Source organism: Chelon labrosus (genome assembly GCF_963514085.1).
Source record: "Chelon labrosus genome assembly, chromosome: 7".
Classification (NCBI taxonomy): domain Eukaryota; kingdom Metazoa; phylum Chordata; class Actinopteri; order Mugiliformes; family Mugilidae; genus Chelon; species Chelon labrosus.
This window is the reverse complement of record NC_140343.1, coordinates 28223562-28249402: the sequence shown is the minus strand read 5'-3', so window position 1 is coordinate 28249402 and position 25841 is coordinate 28223562. Positions and strand designations below refer to the sequence as shown.

General features: G+C 41.0%; 1 protein-coding gene across 1 annotated transcript in view; it reads left to right on the top strand.

The window, feature by feature from the left end:
- p3h2 (prolyl 3-hydroxylase 2) overlaps positions 1–25841 on the top strand; it is a 48588-nt gene that overhangs the window by 14812 nt on the left and 7935 nt on the right. The window contains exons 2-4 of the mRNA XM_084548621.1: positions 19479–19631; positions 20187–20376; positions 24503–24634. Coding sequence (XP_084404747.1) covers positions 19479–19631; positions 20187–20376; positions 24503–24634 — 475 coding nt within the window. The remainder of the gene's footprint in view (positions 1–19478; positions 19632–20186; positions 20377–24502; positions 24635–25841) is intronic.

The window sequence follows — 25841 nt, the reverse complement described above, 5'->3', positions numbered from 1 at the left end:
ATTAGTCCTGATATGGAAGGGGCCTGGGGCAGATCTGCTACTGTTTCCCCCGTCAACGTGATCTGCTTTTTTACTGTTTACGACGAAGGTATAATACTTAAAATAGTTTCTCTGCTTTTAACCCATCCAAGTGAGCATACTTAGGAGCAGTTACCAGTCACCTCACGTTCCCAAAGCTGATTCTCTTACCTCTGTTCCACTGACCCACATAGATGGTGGATCACTGGTGTCAGATGAAAAGTAACCTCTGCCCTGTGTGTTTTCAGTCATAGTGTCTCTCTCTTTCTCTCTCTCTAATCACGCTCACCTCACTTCTCAGTGGGTTAAGGGGAAAAAAAGATCCAGGATTAAATTTAAGTGGGAATTGTTAGAGCCTGGTTTTTGGTGTCTCCTGCAAGCAAAGTCAGTGTCACTTTCCCTCAACTGCTTGAGATTAACAGGCAAGGTCTGTGGGAATGTCTTTGGGCTGCTTTGCTTTTATCAGTCCCACCTCTTACAGCTGTCGTGGATTAGTGTGGAAATATACACTCAAAACAATCCCTCATGCTTGGTTATCCTGCAGGCCTAAGGAACACTATGAGAGGTATTATTAACTGTTGGAGCAGTGACTTATTCTAACTTGAGTATGGCGCATATCTTTGTGGATGGCTTAGTGAAAGTTAAGACATGCATTGTGTCACTCCCTGCTTTGTAATTATGTATTGTATGTTGGGAATTACCCTACTCTGAAAGCGTGTTATTACGATGTTTTCAGCTGCTAACACATTTCATTAGCCCCTGAACCTCCTCAGGCTACAAAAGCCTTTAAGTAAGTTCATTTTTCCAATGACGGTGAAGGTGAGGAATGTGAATTTCGGATTTTATGACTGATTATTTCATTTTCTGCATGTTTTCCACTAATTCCCTGCACATAATATAGATCACAGCAATTCCTGGCTTTGCGGTCTGAAATAATACCCAAACAAAAGAGATCATGTGTTCGGAATATTATGTCTGTGGACTGCAGTCAGCAGCTAATGAAGTTAATGGAACCAGCAGTTGTGGCTGGAGGCCGCGTGGTTGGATTCCTTGTCACAACCCCGTCCTGGGTGAACGGAGGCAGGAAGAAGAGACACGGAAAGAGGTTGGCGATTTCATTCTCAGGGTCTCAATATGAGACAGCTGTGAACTGGGAGGAAATTAGGTCAGCCTCCACTTTGGGAGTCACTCCACATTTTTGGAACCACCCCCACACACGTCACTAATAATGATGTATATGTAATGATCTATTTCTTTAGCTCTTTTGATGAAGTTCTTATCTTTCCGTACAATGCACCTTATCTATATCTGTAATACCCACATGAAATCCCTCTTGCTGAGTTGAAACTACAAGTAGTTTAGTTATTATTAGTGTAGATGGCTGAGCTTGTTTTAAAGCTTTGTTTTAGGAGGTCTGCTGGTGTTTTCCCCCCTCCAGATTGCTGGGGATTTCCTCTCCTCCCCTGGGGACATCCTGTTATCTGAGCTGTGACTCATTGGAGTGGAGTCACTTCAGTGACTGGACCCTTTCTTCCTTCTAAATTACTACAGTTGATTGATGCAGGCAATTTTTCTAATCTAAAACTCCACATTATAACAGTTTAGTTTTTGTATTTTTTCATTAGACTAAATGATTGAAATTACAGTTCATGATAGGAGGAGGAAAGGAAAAATATCAATCATTCTCCAATATAGCTCTAGCAGCTGTGTGTGGGATGAGATGACTCAGGTCTGGACAAGAGGAAACTCTTTTTCCTTTTTTTTTTCTTTTTTTTTTTTTAAAGGAAATCTATGTAACAGCTATAAAAACTCTTAGTTCGTGAGTGGGAAACAAGTTGAAGAATGTAAAAATAGGTTCAACATTCAAAGTTCATCTGTTTGGACCAAAGCATTTTTGTTGTTAGGAAGGACATTGGTGAAACTTAAGTAAGACCCGGTAGTGTTTTTAGAATATTGAACAATTTACTGCCAGGACTACAAGCACATAACTTTAGTCCAACAAAAAATTAAACATCTCGACAACGGCTAAATGGATTGACCTAAAAGAACATTCTTGGGTCACAGTTGGTAAATCATTAAGATGATTCTGCAGATGGTTATCTCATAACCTTGACAATTTAAACAGAGGGTTCATCTGATTGATCTGATCCTGTTTAAAACACATCCCCGGGGCTTTCTCTCATGTTTCACTTTTAAGCCCCTTCCACTATCAAAGTCTGACCCTAACAGAGTGTAAATCTCTTTTTGCCCTTAGCTTCTACCTTACTCCTGTTTAATGGCGAAAACTGGTCAAATAATCTCTCTCCAAATAGTTAATTAACATCACTATGTGCTGTGAAGTCAAGTGAGGGCGAATGATAGAAATATAGGCTGGCTGTGCCCAAGGGCTTCTTTTTAAACAGCTGGGTGGGGTGAACTCTGGCCTCTCTGGTTAACATGTCATTTTCTTCTCCTCCCTAGAAAGACTACTTGCAGAGTTACACCCAAAACATTGGGGACCCGTGCACTCAGTTAAGGCCAAAAACAATAGTAGACATAAGCCAAAGAGCCAACATTAGCACTTTAGTTGTTTGCATCTTATTTGACCCCTTTTTTGACCCAAAATCTGGTCCTGGGCTTGTGTACAAGTGTAATAGGAGACATTTTCCTCTCTTCATTTCCTCCTTCCCTTATAGCAGTGATGCCATTTTATGTTGGCAGTAAACAAGGTATTACAAGGGAAACAGCCTCTCAGCTCTGTTCACAATGTAGAGCTCAGCATGCGTGTGTGAAGAATGTGAGCCTACACACAGGATTTACAAATGAATCGGTTTCAGCCTTAAACTCATGTAAACACAGGCTGAGATGCTTTCTCAGTGTGAGTTCACATTGTCACCCCAGCTTTAAAGAACTCCCACTAATATGTATGTTTGGCCGGACTGGTATGTTGGATTTGTGGCTTCAGCTCGCCTGAGAGTTATTATTGCTATAACCATTATGGTATCATGATTGTGCTGTCTCATTGTGTAGTGGCTTCCTGGGGAGTTCATGAAATTAAAGTTGTGTTAGACATGTTTTATGTAATTGTATTACAATCGTCTACTTGCTGATTAGTTTAGTTTGAGCTGACACACAGGTTCATTATTTTGGACCAGATCAGAAACTGACTCAAACCCAACAGTTTCCAAGTTAGTTTCCAAAAATGTGCACAAGACCAGTTAGGCCCAGTCCAAACGTGCCTGAGGATGACTACATGTGATTTCAAAGACATCTGACCCAGATAGAATAACATGGATACTGACAATAGTGTTGTTTGGCCCCAGTTATCAAGCAGATGTGAAAGCGGCAACAGATTTGTTTAGACCCTTTTCAATGTTTTATGTGTCTCCAGATGTAGATTGTTTTTATATTTCTGTATAGGATGGAGGTGTTTGTGAAACAATCAGATGTTGGGGAGTATTGTTGGACATGGCGTGCCAGCTACAACCAATACTTCTCAGAAAGTGAGAGAAGCAGACTTCTTATAACGGACAGATGTCTAACTCCAGTACTCCACTCCCTTCTTTGCCAAAGTACTTCTTCACAGTATACAATCATGGCAGAGTCCTGATAATTGAGCTTTCTGCCTTTCACCTCTGCAGTTACAGGTCACATCCATCCAACAAACATTTAAAAGTACTCACCAGGGTTTAATAGTTGCTGATTCCCAGCAGTTTCTCTGTTAACTACTAACTACTTAACTATCTGGCACCTGGCATTGTTTCCTGCCAGAGTCTCAGGCCCTGAAAATAAGGTGGAGTAGAGTGTCCAAGCTGCAAGAATATGGATATTCAGAATTCTTGGAAGGAGAATTGCGCTTTGTGTGTGTTGTGGTGTTTGGCAGAGGAAAAGCAGGACTCTTTGTCTTTGTTGACCGAGAACAATTTACAGAGAATCTTTGGGCTCTTTTCAAGGGTCAGGGTTTGTCTTTGTTTTTTCTCCTCGCTCACTTAGACTGCAGAGTCTGTAAGCTCTTAACACCAGTGGGGAGATTGAATAGCACATGGGTGGTTGTGCGGATACACACATTAATGTATGAGGGCACAAATGCCCAAACAAACCTCTGCCTGAGGTGTACACAAACACAATGCTGCACAACAGCAGAGACGATGAAGCAAGTGTGACACAATAGCAAGAAATAACTTCCTCCTGTCCGCATAAACCTCCTCCCCCTCCTCCTTTTCTTTCCGAGCCAAGCAGAGCTCACAGTGACTCTGGTTTAACCTCAACAGGTAATCTCTGCTCGTGTTCTTATTTCCTGAGGCGCTCCTCAGAGGAAGAGGCCAGTGTTCGATCGCACCATAGAAAGTGTTTTGATTTTATTGCCTGGCCCAGCATGACTGCAGAAGAAACCATTGCCAGGTGGGCTGCTCTGCCATGCAGACTGAGGGGTGCCTGATTTATATCTTTCTCTCTAAGTGTTTCAGGATGGCTTCTGCTGAAGCATTGGCTGCCATCAGTCATTCACGGAAACTCTTGTTCTAAATAGAGTCAGCGAGGAGTTCAGTCATTTTGACAGTGTGAGAAGGAATTTTGTGCTATCATTCAGTGAAGTTGTCTTAAAACTACAGGCCTTCAGTGACAAAGATCCTCCATTTGTTTGTGTTTATTTAAACATTTCAGTCTGGATGGCTTCGAGGCTTAAGTATTTCAACAAATATTGACTATATTACAGTCAAATTATGTCCATTTTGACATTTGTTGTCCTCAGAGGATGATTTCTAGTGAAATATTTCAACATAAATTTTCATGTTAGTAGTTTTATGTCCCTTTGTTCAGATCTGGCACAAATGTCCACTAGCACTCAGGGAGGAGGTGTTCAGAATCTTCTCAATGTCACCTTACAAAACATGGTGGCCTTAACTCAACAAATCACACTTTAACTATGAAAAAATTTCACACAGATGTCTATAACATCACTGTTCAGCATTTCATTGAAAGTCTTTACTACATTATAGTGCTTTATTTAAATTGTATATTAACTGTATGAGTCTGGTCAGGGTGGTGCACTGATTTTTACAGTAAGAAGCTTATGGGTTCAAACCTTCCAGGCCAGCTGGGATCTTCCTGTGCCATGTTATCTTTGTTCTTCGGGTGCTCCACCTTCCTCCCACACTCCAAAGGCATGCAAGTTAGGTTAATTGGCGATTGTTAGTCCTGTAATAGACCGCCTTTTGCCCAATTCTGACTCCAGCCAGGGTATTTATTTAGATGGGACTTCAGTTTTTATGGTTTAAAGTTACATAACCCTCACTGATTGTATCGGTCAAGTGTATCTCATCCATTTTCTCATACGCATATCCTCATGTCATAATTTGACACACAGAAACAGATTTGTTCCAACAGGAAAAAGAACCTAAATTACATTATCAATAGACAAGCAAATAGTGTAAGATTTTAAACAAACTGCCCACATCTTGGCCAGCCTCTCTCCACGTCTACCGATCACGCTGTGGAGGAGTAGGGCTATGGACACAGTTTCTGCCGGCTTACGGGAGTTAAGCTTTCTTAAATACTCCAATCACGGAGAAACAGACTTTTGCTCTTTCTGTAATTTGCCAAGTGGAACAGGCTTGGACACAGACTGGGGTTAATTGGTTTCCATTAGCCTGCACCCACATCGCTGTAGGACCTGTACCTCCAACAGCGAAAGCATGTGAGGGGTTCCCTTGTAACAAAGAACAATGACGAGCAGAAGTAAAGTGTAAGCAGCTTTTCATAATAAAAAATAGGAATTCTAGCTGGAACCATATTTAAGGCCTCAAGGGAAAAACACGTGGATCATATTATTGCCAGGTCTGAATTCATGATGTTAAAGATTAGCACGGCTTTGGTGTAGTATGTTTTTACTCCAGGTAAGCTTTTGATGGTGATGTCTATTTTTTTTCATCTTGGTAGCCTTTAACAGTGCTTGTGCATGTGTTTAGCTCATGGCTCAGAAGCAGCAAAGACAAGCCAGCAGCATCACTGAAATGACCAAACACAACCAAGAGTGTGCAGTGCAGTCGAGCAGTCCTAGCAGTTCCAGACTCTTTTATGAAAGTATTGCCTTCACAACTAAATTCTTGTACGCTTCACTGCCTTTTTTTAAATAGTGTCCAGGGTTCTATGTGCATCATTTTCCTAGAAAGGGAATCAAATGTTTCCAGCTTTTTGTGGTGCACAAATTAGTCAGGGTTGCCTCCATGCTGTCTCATGGTAGTGTAAGTAATGATTGAATTTCGATTGGACGGTGACACTATAGTCAATGAAAAACCCAGAGGCTGTACATCAAAATATCTTCCTGTATGTTATGCTGCTCTGCACACAAGTGTAACATTTCAACTTGTCTCTTAAACCGCTTTGAACAAATAAAATTAAAGGATAAAGACAAGAGGGTTTTCTAAATATGGGCCAGCAAGTAAGTTAGAAACTGAAGCTCTGAATCTGCTCGTGTCTTTTTATTCTGTTTAGTATCTGTGTTGTGTTCACACAGTAAATTACAGTTTAATTACTGACTTTGTGTTCATCAGAGCTTCTCTTTATCCCCTGGTGGGCTGCAGTTGCTTCCTGCTCATTGTGTCTCGTCTGAACTCCAGAGCTCCTCCGTCCCTGCTTGAGAATGTGAGGCATGCTCGTTCCTACGACATCTGACCACTGGGTCATCATTCTTGGCCCCCGCCGGCCTCTGGCTGCAGCCATGTCCAGCCACTCGGGAACGAGGTAGACAGGCGCAGACCTGTTTGCTTACACAAGCTTATATTATTTACATGCAGCTGTTGCCTGTAAAAGTGAGAGAAAATGACATAAGGGAGAGCAAACTGATCATTTGGATTTTACTGTTGTGGAAAACATTCTGCTTACACATGTGACACGCACATTCATATACAACAGTTGGGCACAAACACAGTCTCTGACAGAGAGACCATGTATTTCAGAAAATGTGTGTTAATCAATATCATGTGTGTGTTCCAGCAGTTTGACCTAAATTCCCGTCAGCATGCTGTGTGTTAAGAACGTTAGATTTGTGTAATGTGACAGCATCAACATTAATATGTCACGTTTATGAAGGGAGTGCAAATCACTGTAAGAGGCCTGTGAAGATATTTACCTCCATCTCTCAGTGGGTAGTTTATAATTACCTCCACCGATTTAGCTGAAATCAGGGTTATGTTTTTGTCTATCTGGAAATGAACACACTGATTGAATGTGATTTAGAAGATAGACATAATTTCCTGTGATAAACCCGATAACCTGAGCTTGAGAGCTTCTTTTTTTAGGAAAAGAGGCATTAAACCAAAATTTGCCCATCAGCAGTTCTTTGATCTCTCCGGGTACTCCAGCTTCCTCCCACCATCCAAAGACATGCTCATTAGGTTAATTGGTGATTCTAAATTGGCCGTAGGTGTGCGTGTGAATGGTTGTCTGTCTCTGTGTTAGCCCTGCGATGGACTGGCGACCTGTCCAGGGTGTACCCCTGCCTCTCGCCCGATGACAGCTGGGATAGGCTCCAGCAGACCCCCGCGACCCTTAACAGTTCTTTGAAAGTTCCATCCAAAAAAGTTAGTAAAAAACGTTCAGGTTTCCCCAGTTTTTCATTTACCCCCACGTTACATGGGGTCAGGGTCACTCATTAGCCTCTCTGCTGTAAATAACCTGCCTCGTGTCTTATTGCAGAGTTATGGATGCTTGCTTCCTCACTTGCCGACAGACACGGCCTCTTGACACGTGCAAATGCATTCACAAGTTTTTGCAGTGTGTGTCCACGCACTCCTCCGTGTTCTCTGAAAGAGCCAGATGAAATTCGGCGGCGTGCTGATCCCCTGACATGTCTGCTTGGCGAGGTTTTTGTAACAGCACCCAAGGGGGAAGTGGCGGCATGCCAAGAAAGAGCTCCAAATGAGGTCTTGTCGGCTTTTCTCCCAACACTTCCACCGAGGATTTATTTGCATTTTGTATCATCTCATTATGTGTCGAGTGTATTTTAACTGTTAAAATTGACTCCCCCATAAATCAAAGTTATTACTTCTGTCACATGCGAACAAACGTGTGCCAAAATCTCGTAGTGGGTGAAAGGGTTTGCATGTGTGTTTGTGCACATATTGATGCGTATCTCTGTACAGTTGGACTTTGAATAATTTCTCAGTTGTTAGTTTGGTCTCCAACTATGTCAGGAATTTCTTCTGTCCACAATAATGGTTCCAGGCTGTCAGAGGAATTTACACCCAATGCTTTGTTGTTAAATTGTATCACGGTTTTCATTCAGCAGCCTTACTGAATTTATTTTGCAATCGCAAACTTGCCATCATTCCATTGACACAAACATTAATGGTTTTATTGTTGTGTTTTCTTTCTTTCTTTTTTTACACGGCTAACCTCCAACTATTGTCCCAGACAATGTCTTGAATATGCTTCGATCTGTTCAGTAATTAAAGCATGCTTGCTAAATGATCAGCTGTCAAATGAACAAAATAGTGATCATCTTAATAAAATGAAGAAAATGAGAGCAACGGGTGTCCTTCAGAGAGATTGGTAAGATTAGGAAGATTGAACATCATGGAAATGGATGGATCATGGAAACAGCCTTCAGCTAAGAGTTAACATGACAAACTTGTGTCTTGATTTTTTCATTTTTAATTTTTTACTTTTTTTCTTCTCTTTCCTTTTTGGCCTCTTGACATTTTTGCAAAACTACAACTTTCTCTAAGCTTCTCTATAACCTTATCTCTTGGATTCAGTTGCATCCTCTCTAGTGGTGGTCTCTGCAGGGGAACTCCGTTGCGTAACTCCGCAGGAGGTAGTGAAAGGGAAGAAATCAAGGGAAAACACTGTAAACTCCACACCATGTCTCAAGCTTGTGTAAATGGGAAAGGGATGTTTGTTTTATGGGCATTGGGACAGGACATTTTATCTCCTGGCTCCATATAATGGACTACCGGTCTCTCGACGAGCCCTAATGCTTGAGCGTAGTATGGGTAGCTTAGTCTCAACTTGCATACCATAAGCAGCTTTAGAAAGAGACTGTCGGAGCAGCATTCTTTTCTCCTTTAGCTAATCCTTAAATCACACAGGCTTTACTCTTTTTGCTTACTTTCCAGGCCACTTCTTGACCTTTTCCATATGATTGTGTGAAGTATGTGGAAGGTTTTCTTCTTTCAGGGCCCAGGGGTTAGTGGCTTGATTGATGGCTAGATTTTGTGATGTAATGTTAGACAGGACCACTCTGTCATTGTTTGATTTAGCCCCCCGGTGAAGGGTAAAGGGTGGATCCATTACCTCTTCAGAGTGAGGCTGAACCATATTTAAAGGTTGAAATGCACCTTCAGGGCACGTGACCCTTTCGTACTCTAATCTACGGGAAATACTACACTCAACAGTTAAATATTCTTTTAAATGATGTTACTGTCATGTCAGCGAGAGGGATATGGGGCGCTGAAATTAAATGCAAAAAGAACAGCTTGTGATTTGTGTCGGATAAAAAGGACACGATTGATGGCTTCCAGTGGCTTCAAAGTGTATGACTCCCTTGGCATTTTTGCATTGATGTTTGGTCCTCAGATGCATTTCATACTCTGAGCTAAAGCTGGCTGCTGTGGGTGTGAAATCCCCTTTGTCTCAACACCAGACTGATTTCAACATGAACAAATATATTTTATATTTCTCTGGGGTATATGGGGGCTGGACAGGGTGAGAATAGAGTGGTTGGATGAATGTGGGCATTGTCTGCTGTGGCACACACACACACACTGGCTCACAAATGCCTACACACAGTGTCCCTGAGTGTACTTCTTGTTGTGTGTGAAGTAAACATTTGTCTGCTTTAGATTTAACACTTAAACACCACATCATGCTCACCTTTTCTTATTTTTCCACACTGATAGCTTTACGGCCACAGTGGAAAAGCTGAGTGCGGCCCACACTCTTGCGAGAGGATGACCTTTGACCCCCTATGTCTGAGTGGCATGCTTGTAAATGTTTCCTTCAAATGCGCTGTTCCTCATAATCCACCCCCTCTTATACAGTAAATCCCCCCGTCTCTGGAGCTTTATGGGAAAACAGAGCGAAAGGTCTTCAACATTTCTGAGTAGTTTTGTCTCATGTTTTCTCCTCAGGGATAGTTGGGAAATCTCAGTTTGTTCCTCAACAACGGTAAAGGAATAGTGCTGCTGAGCTTTTGGACAGCTCTGCCGCATATGTTGTAGCTCTGTTCCAAAACATTTACTCACACATTTAGAATATGGCGTATAGACTGCCTCTTAAGTGCATACAGCAGTTTTGATGCCTTCAATTATCTTATTGTGTTTTTGTTGCCTTTATATTTCATTTTATGCTTCCGCATAAGTCTTGTTGTGAGGCAGTAAAGATCTAAACTCAACATGAGAGCTGGTATAAATGTTTTCATGTATCTGCTGGCACAAAAGCAACTTCCCCTGAATGTTTTCCATTAATCCTTTTCAAAATGATAGAAGTTGCTGAGGAAAGCCTACTGTGTATACACGGAGTGTGGTATCCAATGCGTGGGCTCCAGCTCCAGTCTGTTTACAGCTTTCATACACATGCTACGGCCTCAACCAAAGGCAAAGTGACAGAGACAAAACACGACTGTTTTTAAATATTTTGGACAGAGTTTTTCCAGTCTTTCAAAAGGCACCTTTATATGAATGGAAACTGGAGTGTGAGCTCATAGCATTGTAACATTAAAAAAAGATGTTGGCTCACAAGGCCTATGTTTAGAAGTTCCAGAGAAAAGTGTGTGTGTGTGTGTGTCCTACTGTATTTTTAGAATGAGGGAATGTGAGAAAGGTGTTGGGAGGAGGGCATGGCGGTGGCGCAGTAGGAGGAAGACATTATAGGTGATTTTCCACCCTGTCTGCGCTATTTTAAACATACACACCTTGTGTTTTAGAGGTTTGCACACAAAGCTGGCCTTGTGTGTCCTGAAACTGTGCAGGAAGCGAGGTCAGACACGGGAAAGAGTGTGATGGTTGACTAGGGATACAGTAGCTGATGTGGTGTCAGGTGGCGTCAGGACAGCTTAGAGGGAAAAGGTTGTGTAGTGTCTCAGTGTTAACTCCCAGAAAGCTTAACTGGGACGTTAGTGATGATGGAGAGGATAATGGAAGCAGTCATTACCCTCTACAGTCAAATGATGTCAGCTACAGGGCAGTTGTGGCTACAGATGTGCAACAGCCACCGTAGTTCTGGTTTCCTGATCTAGATTAGCTCATAATAGATACAAACTGTGTTTTGATAACTAATAGTTTCAGGATCATGTGGGCCTGTTTCACATTTTGTGTTCCTGGTGAGTTTAGGCCTCAGTGGTCAAGTATGTTCACCCATTTCCCTCCTAATCAAAGCCAGCACTTTCCAAACACACAACTTGGGCATGAAGCACCAAACCTAAGTAGGGGTTCGCCCCCTTTGAACAGTGGCATTATTATTCTAGGGCTGTTTTCTTTTCTGTGTACAGTCTCACAGCTTTTAGAAAGGTTGACGGATGGAGGTGACTGAAGGATGGAGCTTGCTTTTCCAAGTTCGTCATGCCTCCCGTGTCTTAAGGGTGTAATGAAAGAAGCTTTTTAGCAGCAACAGCGGTGAGACTTTTTCAGGAATTCCTTTGACGTGACCTTATAAGAGAACCACGCTCTGGCCCAGGGAGGGGCGAGGACAGGCAGAAAGAGGCCACTGTGCAGAACTGTCAGCAGGAACAAACAGATGAGAGGAAGAGAGGTGGTGTGATGGAGAGAGCAATGAGTAGAAAGGAGGAAGGACATCAAAGTAGACAACTTCCACCAGTGACATCACTCAGAGGAAAAGCCCCACTTCATTTTCCGCAGCATGTGCTAAACATGTTATCTATGCTGTATGTAACATGCACCTTGACTGGCTGGTTGGTTTCCTGACTAGCATGGGAAAAAAATTAGTTACAGTCAAGTTCTTGTGTTTAAGTGTTAATTGATTTAGCAGAAGAGCAAAAACAAACCCTCGTCTGTTTTATTCAGCTCAGATTATGAAGCGACTTCTTTACACCTTCTGCCTACAGTAAAGATGTTATGTGACCTAAAGCTGCAGTGTTATTGTAATAAAAGACTGAAGTGTGCACGATGGAGAGGTTCATTTGTGGAAGCTGTAAGGTTTTACTCTTCAATTAGCATTACACATTAATCAAAAGCACCCTTTGACAGTGTGTGGGTACAAAGGTCCAATAAAAGGTTTCACCTCCATCTTGTCAAATAACAAGACAGTCTGGTTGGATAGGGGTCTTCCAAAACAGACATAAGTTGTTTTCCAGGCTTCCAGGAATCTCTGAATTCCTCGATTCATCAATCAAAGTGCTCCCTGCGTGCCTTTGAAACGATCCAGAGTAGGAGGAAGTGGGATGCTTGCCTCATGTGGAGGTAATAAGCCATTTAGACAAACCTTCCAGCAGTGAATTTCCCATGCCAGGCATTGGGGCCAATCCATTCACTCACTGTAGCTGCTTCAGATATCATTGGCAATGTAAAAGCTCTGTTTAATAGTATAATGTGTGCCACTCACTGGACAATGTATTAAGAAATGGTCTCCACATTCTTTCCAACCACATGCTCATATCCAAGTGCCAGCCTCTTAAAGTGCCATATTGTTTTCTCAGGCTTGGAAATATTAATTAAATGGACCTCAGCAGTGCAATCCAGGTGCAGATTGCTCACTAGATTGTATTTAAGGGTTTTAATACCAAAAATATTGCTTAAGCTAATGATTAAATTACTTGTTTTAATCAGCAATCCATTTGGTGGTCTGTAGAAACTCATCAGTCAAAGTTAATGTTTGCAGATGTTTTTGTTTCTTATTTTCTTTTGTTTGCCAGTGATCAGCAGTCCAAAACCACAAAATATTAAATTTGCTATGATGTAAGTCCAAGAAAAGCAGCCCACTCCCACAGTAACTTTTTACCATTGAGAAATAAAAACATGTTTTTCATTTAACAGAATCCAGTCTTCAAGTTTCAATTGAGTACAAGCAGCTGTACAAAACCTTTGACCCAGTGTTGGTAAAACTATGATTCGAATCAGGAACTGATCAGACAATAAGTATACAGTACACATTTTGCCAGATGTTGGTTTTGTAAAACCATACCCTCATGTTCGAACCACTACTATTGCCCAGAAATTAGAAGCAACCCATATTCTTTGTCAAGACTTGAACATTCTCTTCTCTTATCATAGAGTTGACCTCATATTATGTCTAAAATTATGTTGTTTGGTCTTCTTCAAACACATCTTTTTGCGCATATTTTGCTGCTGATTCAGAGACAGATATGAGTGGTATACTTGCTTATTTTTGGGGACGACTACATAGTTAAGAATCTGTCTGAAATCTTCCACCTCGGTTCACTGACCGTAAACACCCCATGGGTTTGATTAGAAAAAATGATTACTGTGTATACAGAGAGATAAATATTGCTCTCATTAAAATACTTTCTGGGCCAAATGTTTAGGGAGCATCTGTGCATCAAACAAGTCTTTACTTGTGTTTATACGTTTCAGAAGTAGTACTTTTCATTACTGGTGGAGTGTAAATGTGATAAACTGTAGTTTCTTTCCTTCCTTTTTCTTACAAGCTCAGATTTAGCTGTTTGTGTTACAGCACACGTCACTCTAGAGACGAGGGCTTTTGTAGGTCCAGACATCATCTGTATCATTTGCTTGTTTATGTCTAGTGATGTACCAATGTGGGCAACGCAGTGCAGTGGTGGTTAGCGTGGATGCAAGGAGGTTCCGGGTTCAAATCCAGGCCAGACTGGGGCCTTTCTGTGTATATTAACTTAATGACTAATGTAATATTTAGTCATAAGTGTATTTAATGACACCACTTAATGACTGGAATGGTGTCTTGTTACAGGCAACAACCTCATGTTATGTCTAAATTGATGTTGCTTGGTCTTCTTCAAACACATCTTTTTGCGCATAATTTGCTGCTTATTCAGAGAAATCTTCCACCTCAGTTCAGTGAAGTAAATATGCCATGGCTTTGATTAGAAACAATTATTACTGTGTGTAGATAAATATTGCTCTCATTAAAATACTTTCCAAATATTTAGGGAGCATCTGTGCACAAATAAGTTTTTTCTTGTGTTTATATGTTTCAGAAGTAGTACTTTTCATTACTGTTATCATTCCTGCAGATGTTCCTGCTGGAATACTTCAATGTAAAGTCTCCTGAGGTCACAGTGTGCTACAGGTAGTCAGTAATGACTTAGTGCATCTTTCCAGGAAGGTTGACAATTAGCAGGCTAAATATTAACTTAATGACAAATATTTAGTCATTAAAGGTGCAGTAGGCAGGATTGCGAAGATCCAGGACTTAGCCAAAAAATTTGAACATCGACAACTTCTCAGTCCCTCCCCACTTTCCGCTAAAGCCCAAAACGGTGTCCCAAGCCCCTCCCCCCACAAGGGAGAGCTGTGCACGACAGAGCGCGTGCATATTGGCCCTGGAATACTGTGCACGAGCAGAGAACCGAGAGAGAGCGAGTAAACAAACTAGCATGGAACACACCGACGTAACAACAACAAAATAGTTTTTATAATACCCTTAGTTATTGCTAAATAATTTTAGGTCAAAATATTTAGCAATAGTCAACTTTAGGACAAAACCAAGGTTAGGATGTTTCTGAAAGTAGCCTACATCGGTGATGTTTGCTATCAAAAACAGTTAGAAGCATTCATTGTGGCGTTTTATTCCACAGTTTAGATTTATCAATTTGCTATGTGGTAGATATATGACCGCTACCTGTTGATGTGGTTAGACGTTTGAGAGTGAAGCTGAGGCACAGGCCTCAGACGAGGATTATGTCCCGGCTCCTTCTACACGCCCGCGGCCAAGTGGTGCGAGGTGGTGGAGGGAGGGGAGGGCGCTATGAAATGCGTGTCCATGAGCAGTGATTGACACTCTGTTACATACACCCCTGGACGTGATTGGTGCATCTGGATGTGGAGCGGTGGATGTCTTGCAAATCGCGCTACAGGCTCTAGGTGGGGCCAAATGAGCCGAATTTTTTTTTAAATGACCTGCTTCATGCAATTATACTTGAACATAGGGTCAGTTTCAGCAAATATGACAGAAAGTTAGTTTTATAAAAGTTGCCTACTGCACCTTTAAGTGTATTTAATGTCACCACTTAATGACAGGAGTGGTGTCTGGTTACAGGCAACAGTGAGAAGATAAAATACAATGGAGCAAGTCCAGCTTGAGTAATGGATCAGTTTGACTTAATTTGTCAAAACACTGCACAGAAATTTATAAAACTGTAAAGATGTTAAGAACCTTGGAAAGTCATCATGATGTCATTTCACCCTCTGGTTACCATGAAGTAAACAGTGGATATACTGTACGCTGTATGTTTAGTAATCTCTCTGGAATGGGCTAGTGCATTGAACTTATCCACTGGTGTACCCTGCATTAACACTCACCATATCAACATAGTATTTTATTGACATGAATCTGGGGCTTTGAATGAACATGATCTTAAAGTGATAGTCTCAACATTTCTGTTTTGGTTGATCTGCCAACAGCACAACAACCGGCAGTCAGGCAACAGTTGGACTTTTTTCTATCATTCTGTGCTGGGCATGAGTCTGTGAATAGCAGGGCACATTGAAAGGAGTTGGTTACCTCGCAGAGAAGTTGGAGGCTGCAGCTCTTCATCTAACAGCTCACTGTAGCTGCTTCTGACTGCTTCTGCTCTAGCAGTCAATTTTGTGTTTTAACAGTTAAATACTAATTGAGGAATTGTTTTACAGACACCCAAGGCCTTCACAGTATGGTGGGAAAGAGTTTCAGACATTGTTTAACCACTGAACAACCAACTACCCTTGTAATCTTTACTACCTGAGGACATGTGACTTATTGCAACTGTTCTTGTGCCCGTTGTTAGCCTTAACATTAACCTCTGTCTGATTTACTAAAGGTTTCTATCCTCTTGTGAACCATAGAAACTATTTGAAACAGCTTGTGTCTCAGGTGCTCAGAACTGGGTTTGACCACTGGTGTGCCAAGCTCTGCGTCATACACTGATTGCAGACATTGGATGTGCTTTTTGTCATAGAATCATTTCTGTGTCTGTGGCGCCAGCCCAGGCCTAGTTACATACCTACGAATCAAGCAGGAGGTCCAAAGTAAAAAAGCATGCAAATGTGCATTTGACTTGGCATTGACCTTGTTCCCACATGAAGAGAACTTCTCTTGGAGTGGCAGGGCGGTCCAACAGCTCATACACAGCTTGCTTTTTAGCAAGGAGGGCAAACGGAGGGCTCAGACTGAGTGGTAGTTATTCATCTCTGCAGGTGCTTCTTTGAAATTCATGCATATACTCTTGGGATACGAGATGTACACTTCTGAATGTGTTCAAAGATTTGCTTTTCATTGCAGAGTTTTAGTGTCTGGCACCAACTCAACAATAATTTCCAATAAGTTTGCTACACTTACACTAGCGTGATGAACTACATTGATTTATCAGATGTTTAATTTTGTGGGTTAGCAAATTAAGAGTTTAATGATGCTTGCTCATAAAAAAAGAAATGTTATGGCTAATGATGTGCAGACTGCAGTGTTATGGGGTTTTCCCAGAAAATGTCTGACTTTCTTACCACTTATCTTCTCCTCTGTCATTGTGATTTACCCATGTGTGGCTGTTTCTAGGCTTCGTGTTGTTTTCCATTACACTATTCAGTGCAATAGCAGTCTCCCTCTAAATCTTTGATTGATTATTGCTCTGTCATCCTGAGGGGCTGTTTTAACCTCTCACAGTACGCTGTGTGATATATGAACATGTGCTTCCAATTCAAAATCTTCAAGCTTTTACCACTTTTAGTGAACAAATACTCTGTTTGATTGCATTGCAGATGGTCCGCCGTGGCAGTTGTAGAGTTTTGGCTCAATATTGGAGCGGTTCCAAACATTTTTGTCCCTGTGAACTATTAAGATACAAAAACCGTAACTTCAACTAAAGAAGTGGTTTTAAACATTTCCTGAAGCATTCCTACTTTCTATTGCATTATCTTTTACAAACAGAAATGTTGGCTGTTAGCATGAAAATCCCATGATACCTGGTTTATGGGATGTCTATCCTGGGAACAGTAGATATGGCATTTGTCAACCATCCTTTCCAGCTGAGCCAGATTGTCCTTGAAGGGGTGAGGGCATCTGTGGCCACAAGAAGAGAAGTAATAAATGGTCGCTGCAGACTGACTTCCCTCTCACCTCTTTCCTCCTCATGCACCAAAACCGTGGTAATCGCTGGCATCCCTGTGATTGCTGGAACTTTGGACTAAACACATCCAGAGATGATAATCCGATCCAGTCGAGCCGACAATATCTTAAAGGAAAAGTTTCTCCCTGCATTATCTCAAAACGACTTTGTGAAGAATGCACCACAGAGGGTACACAGTTTTTGAGTTTGATATTGCACCATCGGTTAGAGGAAAAATCCACCCTAACACTGATTTCATCAGCTTTAAATGCATTCCAGGTTTTGCTGCGCACTCAAGCTTTTGATTGACTCAGATTTCTGTGAGTTTGCAAACTATTTCTGCATTAGAAAGTAATTACTCTTTACATATTTCCTTAAAACTGTTATGACAGCTGCCAGCAAAATGGTTTCAGTTTGTTTCATTTAGTTTTCATCACACGTGTAAGTCTGTTTATTTGTCCTGATGATTTGCTTGGATCAGTTACTTAGTACATCCAAATCAGTTTTAGAAAGCAGAATAGAGATGTGCAATTACTTGTAGATGGGACTGGAAATGTGCTATCCATGTGAACAAAGAGAAACAAGAGGGAGCTAGACATTAAATATGTCACACAATATGACATAAGAGAACCTAGCATATCCCCCTCACCCTTGGTCTTATTATGGCTCTCTTCCTCCCCTGGTGGCTGGTCGGTCATGTTGGAGCCTCCCGGTGGCTCCAGCAAGGTGATCCGTTCAGGAATGCAATCACACCACCTCACTGCTTGGCCTTTCAGGGCTAACCAAGCATGTCCAACTATACTTTTCTCTCCTCCCTCCTGTGCTCCCACATGAAAGAGACCCAATGCTGTCTGACAGGGGAATCATTCTTCATAAAAATGTGGGCTGTTGGTGGGAAGAGGAATTTCTGCTTCTTCCATCAGAGTAGTTCTGTATAGCTTTCATGATCTTTTGAGCAGTTTTTGGAACATGTTTGCTACATAGAAAACACAACACATTTGTTTTTGGATCCATCTGCAGAAAACCTCATTCCACTCTTCAAGCAGAAGATTCTCGAGAGGCGAGTCTTGAATAAATGTTGGATTTCCCAATCATTATCAACTCTCCTCTGAAAGCAACACAGAAGTACAGTACAAAGGGTTTACTTCAAACATGAATCACTGCTGAGACAGAGGGATGAGTTTGTTGAAAAGAAAGTAATGTTTTTGGAAGCTAGGCGAGACAGACCTTCTCAACTGACAGGAGATTGGTTGTGTAAAACAACGGTCTGCTTTAAGTTTGCAGGATTAAAACAAATGGCGTCAGTTGCCACTTTGATAGTTTACTTAATGTCGTGGTGCAAGAGATATCCAGCAGACATCAGGTTCTGCTTCCAGACTTGTCTACTTGAACCTTATCTGTTTTTTATCCCCTTGTAATCATTCTGTCATCCTCCACTGCCTTCTGGTTAACTCCTCATGTGGCTTCACTAGACACATCACGCACTTTGACTTTCTTAAGCAGTTTAAGGTCTGTTTTTACCTTTGTTAATCTGTGAATGTTAAAAAGAATAGTTCAACAAAAAAAGCTTATATGTACTGGGTATCTGGAGGTGTGCAGTGACCTAAATCTGACACAGGCTATTATTTAATGTGCTTGTATTGTCTTGTCATTGTAACTGGGAGGAGAAATGTATGCATGTTGAGGCTTGACAATGATCTGTATCTTATCTGACTGGGACCATGCATGTTCTGAAGGTCGAGTCCTTCCAAATACAAAAAAAAAAGACACATTTTCGGAGACGTCTTCGATCGAGACATCTCTTGTTCAACACTAAACTGAGCTCAGGACAGAAACATTAGTAGTGAGCTATTGAATACCACAGAGTAAATGTTCACATAGATAATGGACTGTGGATGGAAACACTGCGTTCCTCTCTGTCTGATGAACAGAATTCAGATATATCACTTATTTCCCATGGGTTCTAAATGACTTTCTTTTTCCAAGTAACGTATGAACTTTGTCCATTTACCTTTAGCATATGGCACATTTTTTAATAATAGAGACCTGTCCATTTGCTCCTCATGAAATCTGAAAATCTGTGGAGAATACTAAGGCCAACATGTTCAGGCAGTAACAGTATAGGTCTATTTGGACCTGTGTCACTTAACTTCTTGTTAATTAACACAACCAGTCTGCTGTTGTTACTGTTTTAATAATGTCTTTCTTTCCTTCTCGCTTTTTTTTCTAGTTGAAGCAGCCTGACAAGGCAGCAGCAGCAGCTCACACATATTTCCAGGCCAATCCAGAACATGTGGAGATGAGTCAGGACCTGGAGCAATACAAAGACCTGCAGGGCGTCAAGGAAGACCACTTTTTGGACCGAGAAGCCCGACCTCACCAGGTAAGACAGAAAACCTGATTAATGAGATTCCATACTCAATTAATGCTCCGGCCGAAGCACGTAACCTTTGACCTGGAGATTTTAATTTTCCTTCTTCAGTTCTTCCCTAAAGGGAAAAGTTCAACTGTTGTCGCTGTATGAAGGGGCATTTGTGTTAATGGCCCTTGCTGTTTAATGACTAGAAACTCATTTAGGCCTTTTAGTGCTGATTGTGGTGAAACCCTAAATGCTGAGAAAGTTTTAGATCCTTCGTTTCCTGCTCTCGTGTCCCACGGCTGTTTTTCTTTCTGGCCTTTCTTTCTTTAAGTAAAGCTTATACTCAAGAAGACACTAGAGTCTCACTTGTCTCTGCAACTTTGCAAATTACTTGGTTGTGTTACTGTGGCTGCTCAGGCTAACCTTTTATCCTCTCCTCCTGTTTATTCCAACTGCTGCTGCAAGGATCATGAAGTTTCCCCAGAGGACTTGTTAAAACTTTTATTAACTGGCTACAGTTCTGTCGATCATAAATGCTGTGTTTTAACGCCTTTTTTCTCATTATTTCCAATTTCACAGCACTCTTTCACAGCAGCAGTGAGGTTGTACGACAAAGGCGACTACGAAGGAGCCATCGTTCTGTTCGAGGATGCTCTGGAGGAGTACTATAGGGCAGATGTGGAGTGTCGAGCCTTGTGCCAAGGACCGCAGAGATTTGAGGGTCACGATCATCTCCTCTACCGTTACAGCCTCCACGAACTGATATCAGGTAAAAGATCTCAGATTTCCTTGGGACAGAAAACAGTTGTTGTTGATTTGCATGCGTTGTGTATTTATCTTCATATCTTCTTCTACAGAACTCCCTCATGTAGTCTTCCATCCCTTACTGAGAACCGTAACAAGAGTTCAGCACAGACATGGACATGATGTGTTTTTAGAATATGAAACTCCTCATATATATTTTAGAGTAGACCCAGAATGTTATTATTCAGGCTGGGATTTACATGCTTTACTCACGCAGGTTGTTTGCGTGACCTTTAACAGATGACGTGGACCATTGGTTCCCCACCTACCGCATATTGCACCAACTTAATACCTTAAAGAACATGTCATAATTTCATTCAGATGAGTCTCAAGGGTCCATTGCACTTCAGTTGCACAACTCAGTTTAGTTAGTGGCCATGGCATTTTATCAGCGGATCGTAACTTTTCCACCAACATTCCTGGTTATGCTACGTGGCTCCGAGCCCAAGTTGGGTTTGGTAGTGAGAGAGAGCTGACAGAGGCGGTCAAAACTGCCTGGCAGCAGCTTAGCATAGGATGGTAGTCGGCACTTACTCAGTGGGCAGGAAGTATAGAGAAAGAAAATGATTCAGTGTCAGTAATTCTATAAAACACATTCAAAAAAATCATATGAACACAGTTTTACAGCACGTTACTAGACTTTGCTTATAATGGAAATATGCAAACATAAAGATGTTTATTTGTATGTATTGTAATTAAGAGGTTGCATTAGAAATATAGACTATTGGGTCATTTAGGTGGTTGTTAAGATGCACACCCTATACTGTAATCACAACGTCCTCAGTTGGATTTTGCCAGCAGATTAGTTACATCCATTTTTCAATAAAGGCCCAAATGACACAAATTACTTAAAAAAAGACATATAGATGGTTTATCACATTAGTCATTTAGCTTTTCCGTTACTGAAACACATCTGGTTGAATTTCGTTGTGACAGAATGATGTCAAACTGGGTTTAAAGTACTTTCGATATTAAAATCGGAGCAGAGCATTTCTGTCATAATTTCTACTAAAACCAACATGTTCAGAACACAAACAAAAGGCACAGGGTTTCCACAAATATCCATGATTTTTTTTTCTCATTGTAATATTTACCAGGGTTACACCAGGGTTGCTAGAATACAGCAGAAAATAACAGAGCAACTTTCCAGATTCTTGCTATAAATGTTATTTGATCCTTCATAATCCTGGTTTCTGTGTTGGGTCCAATGACATTAGGTCAGACCACGTTATACCATTTAACTCATCTCATGATGCCATTACAGAGTGTTTTCGGCCACAGTGTAGAACAGCAATGGCACATACCAGAGCCAGAGGATTTTGGCACTTGTAAGTTTGCGCTCAATGTTTTAGCAAACTCTCCAGATTAGATCACATGTCTATGCAGCTGGGAAAGTGACCATATTGTACATGGTGTGGAAATTAAATAAATAATAGTGTGTTGAATGCCATTCAAAACTATTAGAGGAGCTGTGTAGTCAGCTCTTGGATTTGATAGACATGCTCTATTAGCATCTTCGACAGTCCAAGGAAACAGCCTGAACCAAAGCCAGGATAGCAGGCTGAGTGCACCCAGAATCCCAACAGCACTGCCCTCTGTCTCTTCCTATTATTCTTCTCTGTCCCTGTGACAGCTCAACTTCACTTGACCTTGTTTTTCTACTGCAGCTCTGTGCCTTTTCTTTGTGTGTATTAAATTTGCATCTCTCTGCTACTGCTAACTTTGTCCTCACCGTGACTGTTCATTTCATGGACAGAGGTCACTATAAGACAACTCAGCACAACAGCAACTGGCACTCATCAAACTGACAGTCGTAAAGAAGAGTAACAGCACTGTTTCATAACTCAGTATTTGTCACGCTATTTTAATGAGGTTCATAAATAACAACCACTAATCTTGCATTATATGTGTTATCAGCTAATTTTGTTTTACGCTATTGGTTTCCAACTGGAGTCTGTAGGGCCAAATTATCTCCCTGCACAGAACCAGGCCTGTTTGATAGTGAGGGAATGCATGTATCCACAACAAAACTCTTGGACCAGATCATAATTGCTTGATTATATTGTTATATGTGTGGATCAACTGAGGTCTGGTACACATTTGTTGATTCTATTCAGACCTGAGGTGGGTTTTGTGCAGTAGCTGCAGCTTAATTGCTGACAAGTGTGCTTTGCCTCAAATATGTATGGCCTGGCTGCATAAACACAGAAAGGCAGCTAATTAGTTTTGGCCAGACTTTGTTTTACTTACAATCATAGGATTATTTTCCATAGCACCGCTATGGACAGTCTGTGATCATAATGTTTATGTTAATGTGCATGTATGTAGTTTTGAAAGTAATACAATCTCTTATAAAAAAAAAAAAAAGAAGGAATTTCACTGAATTTCTTCCTCCTGTATTATTGGATTCAGTTTAAAATCCACTGACCCAGTCTGCATGATTCAGTTCTGATCTCTGCTCCTCTGAGATGCCTGAAGGGATTGAAACAGGTCCCAGCTCTGCTGTCAGAGAGTGAGGAAAGTGTGCTGCAGCTGCTCAACAGTGACCTCACTGTACATTCATGCTCACAGTGGACACACACAAACACACACATAGCCTGCAAGCATGCTGTCATCCACTCTGCTGGCTCTCCTCTCAGGGATCGACATAAGGAAATGATATGTCGCACCTTGTAATATCTGTCTTCCCCTAGGGATCAAACAAACAACGGGGTTTATAGCCACCGAGGAACGCATGAAAGTTGTGTACTGTTAAAAGCAGAGCAACATTTATTTGACTCACTTCATAGAAAAGGGGGATTTATATGACTAAATAAAGTCCGTCTGATGCAACTCATCAAGAAGAACATATGCCAAGGTTTTATTTTCACAAGTATATACAGATCCTGAACAGACCCTACACTGGGACTGGACAACAGGGAAAACATTTGCTGTTGAGAATACTCTTTAGGAGCAATGTCCATTTTTACCATCTGTTTTATACACGGTTCTTATTATTTCCCACATTTGATCTAGAGTGCCGTGTATTTTTTAAAGTCCATACAGTATTTTTCTTGTCCATGCTCTGTTTTTCTTCTATCTGAGTCTTTGACTACATCATATGTATTACCAAACTGCTTCTCCTGTGAAATCACTGCATTTCATCAGCATGACTCTGCATTTCACTTGAGCTGGAGATTGCTTGCCCTTAGCTTAGAGTAGAATTCATTTTGCAGAACTGGAATATTTTGCAGATGTATGTAAATCAGAAAGATCAGTTAAGCCTGACCTGAAGTCACTCAGATGATTACAGCAGAAATTGGCACAGACTGTAAAGCCTTTTAAAGAAAAACTGTGATTTGGGCCTATCTAAATAAAATTAAGCAACTATTAAGTAATACTTTAGCTAAATCATTTTTTAAACTCAGAATTTTTACACAGTGAAATATAATAGGACCATATTAGTTGTAAAACCTTTGGAAAAAAAGCAGTTTTAGAGTAGTAGTAGCGTGGTTGTATAATTAGATGATACATCTAATGATACGTTTCATAACATTTTTCTGTAATGGGGTGTAATGTGCATCTTTATGCTGATGATATTATCCTGTACTGTAATGTAGATATGGTTCATTCTGACGCAAAGTCCTTTTAGCACTGCTCTGCTGAGTTACTGCCTGCTTCAATAACCTTTAATTAATTCTCTATGCAGACAAAACAAAGCATATGGTTTTTACTAGTGTCAAACATATTAAAATAATCTTGGATGGCTCAAATATTGAAAGAGTTATTTTCGTGTAGGTGAATGCTGACACTGATACATTAGACTGTAAATGACTATTGTTACATGTTCTGTATAATTATCTATGACCACTTCTACCCAAAATGTAAAGTTTTTCAAATGCCCAGTTGATCAAGAGGCAGAAAAAACAACCACTGTAACTGACCGTAACCCAATTCTGTCAACATTTAGCAAGTTCCACTTAATGTTATTTCCATGTTCAACAGGCTTAAGTTGAAAAATTGCATTTACTCTTACTTGAATCAGCAACAGAGAAAAGATTATTTAAGTGAAAACTTTATATGTAAATTTGTCTGAAACCATTTCGTTGCAGATCACTTCACTCAGGTGCTGCACTGTGAACATGAGTGTGTCAGAGACCTGGCTACTCGGCCAGGCCGCCTATCACCCATGGAGAACTACCTGCCTCTGCACTACGACTATCTTCAGTTTGCCTATTTCAAAGGTAAGTTCCCTCAAAGTCCTCAACAATTTCTTAAATAGTTCAAGAACAGACAGAATCTGTTCAGTTCTTGTCGCAGATTTGACTGATTACGCCCAGGATACTTTTACTTTGACTCTTCTGTGTAGCACACAGCTGTCACAAATTCTGTAACAGCTATCTAACTAGCTATCTGACTGTGCTCGGTGAACAGTTATGAACAAATAAGATGGAGACGCCCAGGGGTTGTACACCTAAAACACATGCATGAACTTGCAAGAACTTGCAATGACCACAAAGAGCTAGGAACAGGTTGAGTCAACCAGCAGTGGGGCACACCCCATTCTTGATTGTTTTACAAATAATGACATTATGTGCTGTGTGTTTGTGTGCCTATCTGGGCATTTGTGTGGCTGTTTCCAGGCCTTTCAGGTGTGTGTGCGTCACCTTGTTTCCTAGGAAGTTGCAAAATAAGCTCTTCTCGACAAGACAGTGCAACGAAGTGTAGTTGGGAAAGACAGACAGAGATCACTAGATTACACTTAATTACCCATAAGCATGTGGCTCTAATAAAGAAAAGTGGATGGCTGGGTCTGAGCACACACACACTAAGAGCAGGGGCAAACACTGCCTGACACAACACTGCTTTTTCATCTGAGCGTTTCAGTGTGCCATTTATACTATTTTACTTTAAAGATAGAAATGGCTCAGTGAATTAAGGTTTATCAAAAGGCCAAAGAACAGTAAGAATACTTTATAATACCAGATGCTCATTATGTTAAACATAATTTTAGATACTATTTATATCAGGCAGTCACATTTATTTGCTTTTTTGGCTAAACTCAAGCTTCAACTAGTTTACCATAAACACAAGTATTATTACAGTCGAAAAACAGAAGTCTAGAGTAGTTCAACTTTGCTCACAAAGCAGTGATTTGGCCGCCAGTAGCACCCAGCAGTAACCCAGTCTCACTGTGTGTTACACACCACAGTGCCGCATTGGATGTTTGTCAACGCTCAGCAGCCGTTCATTGCACTGTGGCTGCTTCAGTTTCCTCAGACACTTCCCGAGTGATGCTTTTGTGTTTGAGCTTAAATCTCCAGAGTCTTATTGATCTGGGAGCACGCAGCCTCAGCCTCCACCCAGACAGGAAGTCTTTTGTTAACCCTGCACCTCTAATATATCTAATATAAAATAATCTAATATAAAAAGGCTTTGAATGTCTGCTTA